General features: G+C 33.2%; 1 protein-coding gene and 1 pseudogene across 1 annotated transcript; both read right to left on the reverse strand.

Annotated features, from left to right (window-relative positions):
- Positions 1 to 821: 821 nt before the first annotated feature.
- On the reverse strand, positions 822 to 1,639 carry LOC101511166 (glutaredoxin-C9-like; annotated as a pseudogene).
- Positions 1,640 to 3,850: 2,211 nt separating this feature from the next.
- On the reverse strand, positions 3,851 to 8,043 carry LOC101510632 (prohibitin-1, mitochondrial). The gene is made up of 6 exons (XM_004487133.4): positions 7,907 to 8,043; positions 7,363 to 7,546; positions 7,034 to 7,150; positions 5,480 to 5,650; positions 4,901 to 5,113; positions 3,851 to 4,354 (listed from the first exon to the last, which is right to left on the reverse strand). Exons 2-6 carry the CDS (start codon positions 7,537 to 7,539, stop codon positions 4,163 to 4,165), a joined length of 870 nt encoding a protein of 289 aa, XP_004487190.1. The 5' UTR covers positions 7,540 to 7,546; positions 7,907 to 8,043; the 3' UTR covers positions 3,851 to 4,162.
- Positions 8,044 to 10,876: the final 2,833 nt, after the last annotated feature.

A 10,876-nucleotide genomic window follows, 5' to 3' on the forward strand; every position in this document is an offset into this window, starting at 1 on the left:
AAAAGCTCAGTCTTCAAATGCCTCAAATCCTTGTGAGTCATCTTATGTATAACGTCTAGTTTATTAAAAAAAAGTCCAAAAACAATATATATTTATGTATCTAAAAAAGCACATATGTTGTAGAATAAAAACAATATTGCACATTTTGTTTATATATATGGATATACTAGATTCTAATTTACAGTACAACTTTAAAATCATCAAAAAGAATGAAAATTTTAAAATATTAATAAAAAATTACAATAACTGAAAAGTAGAAAAGGAAAGAGTGAAAAAGAAAAAAAAAGAAAACCAATGAAGACCACATTATATGTTCTGAAAAAAATTTTGATCTCAGATGTCGGCGATGATGAAAGTTGAAAATGCCTAACACGCAATCGAAGGCACCAAATTGTGATTGTATCCTAGTTTTTAAATCTGGACCCACGCTGAATTTCCCCAATGAAAACCATATATGGTTCTTATTTGTTTTGGGTACAAAGCATAATGTTTACCCGTAGGAGTTGAATGTAGAAAAAAAATAAACATAGATCGAAGATGTATACATATTTATTTACTCTGTAACACGTTTCGAATAAGTTTTGCTCCGATTTTGAGAATCTACCTAAGGAAAGAAAAAAGAAATATTGTTTAGGTTTTATTTCCTTTAGAAATAATATTTCAAAAAATAACGTGAAAAAAGAAAAAAGAATCAGGTTTTGCATAAGGACCAATTTAAAATTCAAACAATCTAGAATATGAGCAATGGTTCAAATCAACTAGAATAAAATGTATAAAGCACATACAAAGATAATAGACATAAAACTGACACACAGCACTAATAATTTGAAAATACGAATTAATTGAATATAAATAACCAACTATAATACAGAGAATAAGATCACATCTTAATTTTGGTCATGAAAATAGCCAGCCAAATTGAAGGCTAAGCAAGAAAGTATACTTTAATCAAATTTGAACCAACATTAATTGCTGCAAATTACAAGTAGCAGTTATGATATATCAATCTAAGAAGAAAATGAAAAAGAAATGAATTAATGTCATAGCCATAAAGCTCCAGCTTGTTTAAGCAATGGAACCAATTCACCAGAAATATGAGTAGCCATGACACGATCCAATCCCCCAAATAACTTTCCACCAATAAACACCATTGGGAACTGCAGAATATTACAATTTTGCCCTTCAATGATTGGTTCCAATTCTGTTGCAACATTCACTTCATCTTTCTCTTCATCCACCTCATGAATCGCAGGGTTAACACCAAGACCCTGTAACAGAAGCTTCACCACATGTGTCATGCAGCAACCTCGCTTCCCAATCACTATCACAGCGTTCTCAGAAACCAATTTCAATATCATCTTGCCTTCTTCTTTGTGTTAAGAATTCAAATTCAAATTCAAATTCGAATTCTTCATGTCGTTATTATTATAATAATTTTCATTAACATTGGTATTTACAAAATTATTGTTGGGGAGAGGACGCAATGAGGATCTGTACGGAATTGCTTGATACATGATTTTAATTTTGAGAGAGGAAATAGTTTGATTGTGAATATTAGAATATAAATAATAAGTGGAGAAAGAGGTGATGAATGAATTGAAAATTTGAAAGGGTTATTAGTTATTAGTACAAATTATTGCGTCAACGGGAATTAGGGGAAAAAATTCAAAGTGACGCGGTGGGATTTGGTCATCTTTGATGTGGCTGACGTTTAAGATTGTGTCACTTTTTCCTCTCTTTTGCAATTTGTGTACGTATTCATTTGGACGGCGCCTAATAAAGTATATTCATTTTGTCAACAAATATACAATTTCCTTCAAATCGAATATCATGAATCACTGAATAAACTTATCATATTTAGGTTAATAAACAATTACCCTTTTGCACAAAATACTTCACAATGAACTTCACAAATAATAACGGATATAGAAGGTAGCAGTAGAAACATCTCTCTCTACTTATTATTATTATTATTATTATTATTATTATTATTATTATTATTATTATTATTATTATTACTATTATTATTATTATTATATAATTTTAAAGTAATAAATTATATATTGAAAAAAAAAATATTTAAGGACAATAAATAATTGCGATGTCAGCATTGTCAGGACACATACTACCCAGGTGGCAAGGATAATGCTTGACGTCAGCATGTGGTTAACAGCCAACAACATGGATTAGAGATGAAGGCACGAATTCCGAAAAGCTTACAAGAGGGAAATTGTCATGGCTGCGTTGGAACCTTCGAATAAAAAAAAGGCATAGTTAATATCATAGAAGCTAAAAATGTTCAGATATGAATAGAATTAAAATTCAAAAAAGTTTAATTTGTATGTATTCTTTAAAAAAATTATAATAAATCAAATATTATTATTAATTCAAATAATTATAATTAATTAATCGTATAAAAATAGTTTAAATTGACTGTGTATATAAATTAAATTTATTTAAAAATATATCTATGTAAAATAAAAATATATATTTATTCTGCTAAAAATAAGTTTCAATATATGTAAATCTATTCAATAAGTTACATATATTTTTAATGATTTAATCTCTCACTATATAAAAGAAGTTGGAGAATTTTTCTGTTCTTAATTTTAAAAAGTTTACACATCTCAAATTGTCATTATTTTGTTTTACTAAACAAATTGTCTTCTAGAAGTGTATTATATATGACTAAATATTTTAACTCAAAAAAATATGCATTAAGCCCCTCAAGAAAATATTTCAACCTCATTTGATTTTTTTCAAAATTAAAAAATAATTGCAACTTTTTTGTTGATAATATATAGAATTATTTTATTTTTCACAATTTATTTCATACAAACTTGTTTTATATAAATAAAAATAAATTATTGGAGAATAATTGAACAGATTGTTAGATGTATAAGAATCAAATTATTGACGAAATACATCAAAGATGCCATTTTTTGAGTTTGATGTCAAGTATGCTGTGGGAAATTTGTACTCTTCTTTTAGATATTTTAATTCAGTTTGGCGCAATTTTAGAAATGGGTAGAATCTTATTTGGTTTTTATTTAATAATTTTCATGCTGAGTTTTGTAAGAAAATAAATAAATGTGGTTGTTCAAACTCTAGCACATGGAGTCATAAAAACACTTATCATTCCGTGCTATTTTTTTATTGATAAAGTGAAGCAAAATTGTATGTCTAAAAATGTATATCTTATAGACCAAAATAATGTATATATCTTTTAAGATAAATAAATTGAATAACAAACTTTCTTACACGTAAAACTATTATATCTCCGGAAATTGTTTTTAATCAATTGTTTGAAGTAATAAACTGATAATCTTAACTGATTTTCAATTTCTTAGTTTAATCTAATTCTTTTCTCATTTATGAATTTTTTTTAACAATTGTGAATAAAAATAAATTAAGTAATATGTATAGAAAGAAATTATTCTAATACTAATGAACTACGGGGAATATAAATAAGTATCAATGAGAACGAAGATTGTATAAATATGTATCAACTTGGAATGGTGCCAAAAGGACTAAGATCAATACTTCTTAATTTTATTTTAATTTGAAACATTTGAAAGTAACTTTTTCGTTTATCTTGTGACGGATATTTACGCAAGTGTTTAAAGGAGCATCTTAAACTATAGCTCACAGAAACAACTTATATGAGGTTTTTACATTATTCTGCAATTCTTGAAACTGCCAAACACTCCCTAAGTGAAACTTCATAGACGTTCTGGACACACCCTTTGCAGTTTGCTTGGAGCTTAATCGTACTAAATCAAGATCGTAGGGTCAAAACACTGCCAAATAATGCGGGCAACGCATTACCTAATGAAAGATGTATCAAATATACAGACAAACAAACCTTTTTGTACTAGAATTAATTCACTGTCTAACTCATTGGTCAAGATTCACTGCGCAAAATATAAATTTCAACAATCCATTATTTACGGCAGCAAAATAAAATCAGGATGACAAATTCAGTAGCTAGCTGAAGGTATTTCATTTTATGTAACGTGAAGAATTTGTTTGTCTCATTCTCAGATGATCACTCTCCCAAACCTATATCATAATTCAGGAGACTTTTCACGAAATATTAAATTCTGAAATTGATCTTTTTTATGCTTGAAAGTTAGAGAGAACCATACACAGATTAACCAGCTCACTTCGTGCCAGGCTCCAAATTCATCTCCTGAAGATTCAGCAAAAGATCATCTGAATTCAGGTAAACCTTGTTTGCTGCCTTTGATATAGTATGAGCAATCTCTCTCGCAGCTTCTATCTTCCTCAGTGTGATGAAAGCTGGATTGTTGGAAATGGCTTGTCCAATCAGTTGAGCACTTTTAGCCTCACCCTGTTGATTAGTAACAAAGGTCAGGAAGAACTAAATATTTATGAAACAGAAGACGGCCAACATGCAATGTAGATCAATAGTGGTTTGAGGTGTAAAACTGCAAATAGCAAACTGCCAATATATATACTACTTAATTTAACATTAAACTTGCAACAACAACAATCAATTCTTATCCCACTAAGTAGGGTCGGCTTCAAGGATTAAAGAACACCATAATGTTCTGTTATATACCATATCTCCATCAAATTCATTAATCTCTAGGTCTCCTATATAATTTCTTAGTTTTTCTAGATCTTCCACTGCCTCTAAAGATGTGACTACCCTTCAATTGATCTCTCTCCTTACTACAAACTTTCAGGTCTCCTCTTCACATTCCCAAACAACCTAAGTTGAGTTTCCACCATCTTTTCTTTGATAGGTGCTACCCCAACTCTCTAATGTCGTCATTCTTAATCCTATCTCATCTAGAGTTTTCACGCATTAAACTTAACAAGCAGATTTGTGAACATTTGTTAGTTGTTACCAAAGACGAAAGGTTCTTCTTACCTGTGCTCTAATTACAGCACTTCTCTTGTCTTGCTCAGCCTTTTCAACAACAAATTTAGCCCTCTCAGCTTCTTGTGCAGCCACCTGTTTAGCTTCAATTGCAGCAGTGAACTCCTTTCCAAAGGTCAGGCTAGTAATGGACACATCATCAAGGACAATATTGAAGTTGGCTGCCCTCTCGGTCAGAACCTTCCGGATTTCACGACTAACAGCCTACAAAGAATACATCCATTAAAAGATATACTTCTTTGTTAAGAGTGGAAATTAACAGTGACGTAAGTAAAACAAACAAAGCAATAGTACTTCCCCAGTTCACATGAGTTCAAAACAATATATAACTCTTAATATTTGATTTTAATTTCATAAAACACGTTGTGCTAGTCTGTAATGACAAGAATTTTAGCATAATATTTACAAGGAAAAATTATGTGTGTATCCATTGGGCTTCTAACAGGTATCAAAACAAAAATGATTTAACAGCATGACATGCAAAAGAAAATAGACAACTAAGCAACTAGCAACTTTGTCAAATAATAACTTGAGCTTTCACGCATCATGCAGACAAGCTTTTCCTCTTACCTCTCGTTGTGTAATAAGCTGGCTGGCATTGTACTGGGCGACCACAGCTTTCAAAGTTTCATGTATGATCGAAGGTAAAACCCTCTCATTATAATCCTCTCCAAGGGTCCGATAAATTGTAGGTAACTGGTTGGGCAAAGGACGAGTAAGGACTCGAAGCCCAATTATCACCTGTAAAGCATGGATACGCAAGTTAAAGAAAAGAACAATATTGCACATGTTTAAATTTATAAAACATCTATAATCAATTAACATGAAGTACAGGAAATTGGTTTCATGAAACTAAACATCCTTTCTACCTATAAAGTATATTAATTAAAACATCTAACATTGTGGTATTCAAATAAATTAGAAGAATAAGGCATCAAATAACCCTGGGAAAGTGGAAGAAATGACATTATGCAGATAGTGTGTGGGAGAGTATGGATGCAAATACAAAGGCTAAACGTAAAAAGGCAAATTGTAGCTCACAACAAGGGATGTTGATAAGGCATTTGCCATAAGATATTCAAACTTCAAGGTCGCTCAACAGATTTCTAACAGCATTAAAAGTTCACAAAGTCATTTTAATTCACCCCATGGGAAATGATCGAAACATGTTTAAATCATTTCAGATTTGAATTGTTTTTTAGGAACACTTGCTAGCTTTAAAGTTTAAGCTGAATAGCTGATATGAAAACTGACTAGACAATGATCATTGGCATCTAATAGTTAGGTTTTTGAGGAGCACTTGTTAGGTTTTAAAGTCCCAATCCCAGAAACACTAGATTGAAATTTTCAACAATCGATGAGAAAAGCGAAAATACCAGCCGAATTATTTATATCATTAAATCTTACCATTTGAACATGATATATCCAAATAGCTATTTTATGCAATAAAAAATAGCCAGCTAGCAATAAATAAATAACTTTAACAATGCTTTTGCAATTGGAAATCACCTAAACAGGGATAAACATTGTAAAATATAAAGGGGGTGCACTTAGATAAAAAGCTTGATTAAGTGTTTATTCAATAAACTCTTATCAGCAAGAGTTTATGCATGTTATTTCTACTACCAAAGAGGTAATTAGGGTAAACTTTTAAAGTATTCTAAAAGCAATCACATGAAGCTTATGAAAACAGCTTATGGGCATGCTAAAAGCTATTTCCATAAGCTCTTCCAAGAAAATTCATATGAAATTGTAAACGCCCTTTTAATTCTGAATGCAATTCTATTTCTGTTTCACATTAATGGAAATTATAGCACAGGTCAAACATAATAGAATAATACAGGGTCTGAGAACGATACTTAGTTAACTAGAGGGAAAACAGAAGAGAAGCAAAATCTAAAAGAACACCAATTCCGCACAAGAAAACTTCTTCTGTCAATCAATATGAAAACAATAAATATAAAGAATCAAATATAAGCAATTTATATTCCAAGAATTTACAGGGTAGGGGCCAGGAGACAGGTTCTGAGAATTTGATATAAAGATTCAAAACCATTTCCTGATGATTTGACAACATGCAAGTCTAAGTAAAACTGGATTTATTATTTATTAGTTACTACTTACCATCTGGAGATCACGACTCCCTGATGTACTCTCAATAGGATGGGGATGCGCACGGACATCATAGATGACTGGCCTCTCAAACCATGGAATTACAAAGTGTGTCCCTTCAGGATAAACCTGCATATCAAACAAGATACCAATTTCATTTCAACCAAACAAAATACAGACTTTGTGGTGCCAAAACCGATAGATTCAACCACGATGAGCTAAAATCATAACAGAAGGACTATAACAATCATATCCAGTTAAAAATCATCATCTTCACTGCAATGCAGTAATTAATCAATCATTTTCAATTTGTTTTCTAAATTATCTGGAGAAACAATGACCTTGTCTTTGACACCAACTAGACGGTTGAAAACAATAGCTCGGTGACCTCCTTCAACATTGTAAAGACTGTTAGTAGCAGCATACAAGCCAATTCCACCAAGAATTCCCAATTTCATCAGTGCAGAGGCAGCACCACCACCGGGAACGTTTGGAACTTTCATGTTCTTCGTTCTCATTTCCTAACTGAACATAAATTACAAATCAAACGAATTAGCATAGCTCGGAACCAGCTCGTAACAAGATCATAACTGCAAACGCCATCAAATATAGTTTCAGATTTCGTGCGAGTGCACCGCACACATGATCTAGAATCAATGAACTAAAATCAAGAAAGAAAATGAACTACACGAAATTTCTCATAATCAATTGATAAAAAAAAAAACAGAAATGATAATTGATTTATCGGAAATCTTTCAAGCATTGGGACAAAAATAGAATTGAAATACTCCGTTGAATGAAAAAAATATTGGACCGGAGCTAGTTTGCATTTGAAACATGGAAGATTATGGAAACAGATAATTGAAGAAAGGGAAACGAATATACTTTGGAAATTCGATCAACGGCGACGAGAAGAAAGCAATGCGGTTGTGGGGTTTATGCAGATTTTTCAGTAGGGTTTAAACTTTCCGAACAAGAAAACTTTTGGGAAAAATAATGTGAGAGTTTGATTGGGCCTTTTTTCACTTAATATTGATAGGCCCAGCCCAGTATATCGAAACAAAATATTAACTTCTTATTTTGTTTTGAAAAATTTCCCTTGTACCCTCCTTATTATACCTATACCCCCAAATTTAGAATGAAATGACTATTTTGCTCTCGTATAAATAATAAAACCTCACAAAATTACCATTCCACACTTTCACATTTCTGGAACAGAGAGTAAGTTTTTTTTCAAAATTTCCGGAGAAGTTGAGAAACAAGTTTTCCGGTACAGAGGTTGTACTCCGGAAAAGTGGTTTTAAAGTTTTCCGGTACCGGAAATCTTTTTAGGAAGTTTTCCGGTACAGAAGAGTGTTTCGGAAAACTTATTTTTGACATATCCGGTACAGAAAGCGTTCCGGAAAACTTGATTGCCAACATTTCCGGTAGTTACCGGAAAACTTGAGCATCAAGTTTTCCGGAAGTTACGTATATTTTTTTTTTAATTTAATTAATTATAATTTTATAATTAATTGTGATTTAATTCTTTTAATATTTTAATTTTTCAGTGGGTGCACGAGGAAGAGACGGCAAAATCATTCGAATTACACGGGACACTGATACTTCTACATCGACTCCGATGAATCCCCCAGAGAGGATTCGACCGACAGCTTCAAGGAGAAGAAGACGTATGATTATTGAAGACGATGATGAGGGACATAATGATCAGGGGGAGCCTTCTACAGTGCATGAGGAAGATGTGGTACATGAGCATATGGTGCACGAGCAGGTGGATGTACATGAGCAGGAGGAGGCTGCACCTGCTCATGAGGGAGAGCATATGGAGGAGGAACATGATGGACCTGAGGGACCTGGTGAGCTCACACGGTATCCTGGAGGACCTTATGATTTGTATGTCCTTACACGATACCGTTATCATGTTTCAGCTAGACTATGGTTTGGCGAGGTATATTAAATTAATTATTACTTATTTCAATTAATTATTATTTGTTGTCTAAATTTAATTTTAATGTCATATTTTTTTTTTGTATACAGGAGCGACCATTGCTGAAAATTGTTGCGCATGGGAAGAAAATGCAACAATTTACTCCGCCGGTACTTCCGCGACCCATAGAGAATTGGGTGAATTTGTCTGGTCTGAACCCATTACAACGGGGTAGTTTGAAGATGATCGACAACAACTTGATATCTGCCTTTGTTGAAAGATGGCATTCTGAGACATCGTCATTTCACATGCCATTTGGTGAAATGACGATTACTTTGGATGATGTTGCCAATCTTCTCGGATTGCCTATTAGGGGTGAGTTCTACAGTCCACCCGATGTAGATAGAGTAACAGCATGTAATCTTGCCGTCCATCTATTAGGAGTGACCACGGAAGAGATCTGGGAGGAGACCAGAAAGACTAGAGGTGCACACTATAGATTGGATTGGTTGAAGGAGGTGTTCAGAAGGCAGTGTGCAGCAGAGAGGTTTGACTGTGCTGCTAGGGCATATCTGTTGAATTTAGTCGGGAGTACTATTTTCGCTGATAAGAGTCATACTCTAGTTGATGCGAAGTACCTCCCTTTATTCAGATATTTAGATGGTATAGATAGATATGCATGGGGTACTGCTGCACTAGTGGTGCTTTATGACTACCTCTCAGATGCCTGCTATTATGACACCAAACAGCTAGGTGGATACATGACGTTGCTTCAGGTATCAATTATATTTTAGTATTAATTGTTAATTATTTATTTAATTTATTTATGTTGTATTTAATTGTTAGTATTAATTATTTAATATTTTTATTTGTAACAGTGCTGGATTTACGAATATTTTCCGAATATTTGTAATAGAGGTGATCAGGGTGCTGACGTGGAATGTTTTGCCCGAATGAATAGATGGTGCTATAAGCAAGGCAAGCATAAGGTCCACGAATACAGAAGTATTATTGATGCATTGACACCTGCAGATGTTATATGGAGACCATGGGAGAATCACAGGGGTGTCATTCCTTTTGATGATATCACACTTTATACTGGTCACATTCGATTATGCAGCACTGTAGCGAAATATCTACCAGAGAGGTGTTTGAGACAATTCGGATATATCCAGTATATTCCTTCACCGCCACTTCCAGATCCTGCTAGATTATTTGATGTAGATGTGGAATGGTTGGGATATGTGACGCCAGTGACAGAGCTATTTCCCAAGCTTCGTCCAGCTACATATCCATCTGAGTGTGAAGATGGATATTTGGAGTGGTTCTATCAGGTGTCTCATCCACTGCTGGTGCGACCAGATGGTGTACCTCAGGTCCCACGTTATAGTGTACCGCCCACCAGTGCAGATGCTTCTAGTTCACAGCCGCCACCTATCCTACAGCAGATCGGTGATCTTATACAGCAGGGGTTGAGTGAACATCAAGCTAGTCCAGATGATGAGTTGTATAGGCACTTTTATAAAGCTTTGTATTTATCACGTAGTCGCACTAGTTAGTAGTAACACTTTTGTAACTGTTGTTATGTAGGTTATTTTATGAACACTTTTGATGAACTATTATTATGTCGGTTATTTTATGAACACTTTATGTTAGTTATTTTATTAATTATTGTAATGTCGGTTACTTTATTAATTATTGTTATGTTAGACTCACCCGTCTCTGAATAGTTATTTTATTAATTATTGTAATGTCGGTTACTTTATTAATCCTGTGAACAATCTATCATATGGAGTTACATGAGAAACAATCTCTTGATCCAATCTCTTGCGGACCAAAGACCAACACTCTTCACCGAAACCAAGCAATAATGCAATAGCGCGAAAACCACAATTTCCATCAGCTGCCACGTCAAATATGTCATCAAT

Source organism: Cicer arietinum, chromosome 1, assembly GCF_000331145.2.
Source record: "Cicer arietinum cultivar CDC Frontier isolate Library 1 chromosome 1, Cicar.CDCFrontier_v2.0, whole genome shotgun sequence".
In the NCBI taxonomy this organism is placed as follows: domain Eukaryota; kingdom Viridiplantae; phylum Streptophyta; class Magnoliopsida; order Fabales; family Fabaceae; genus Cicer; species Cicer arietinum.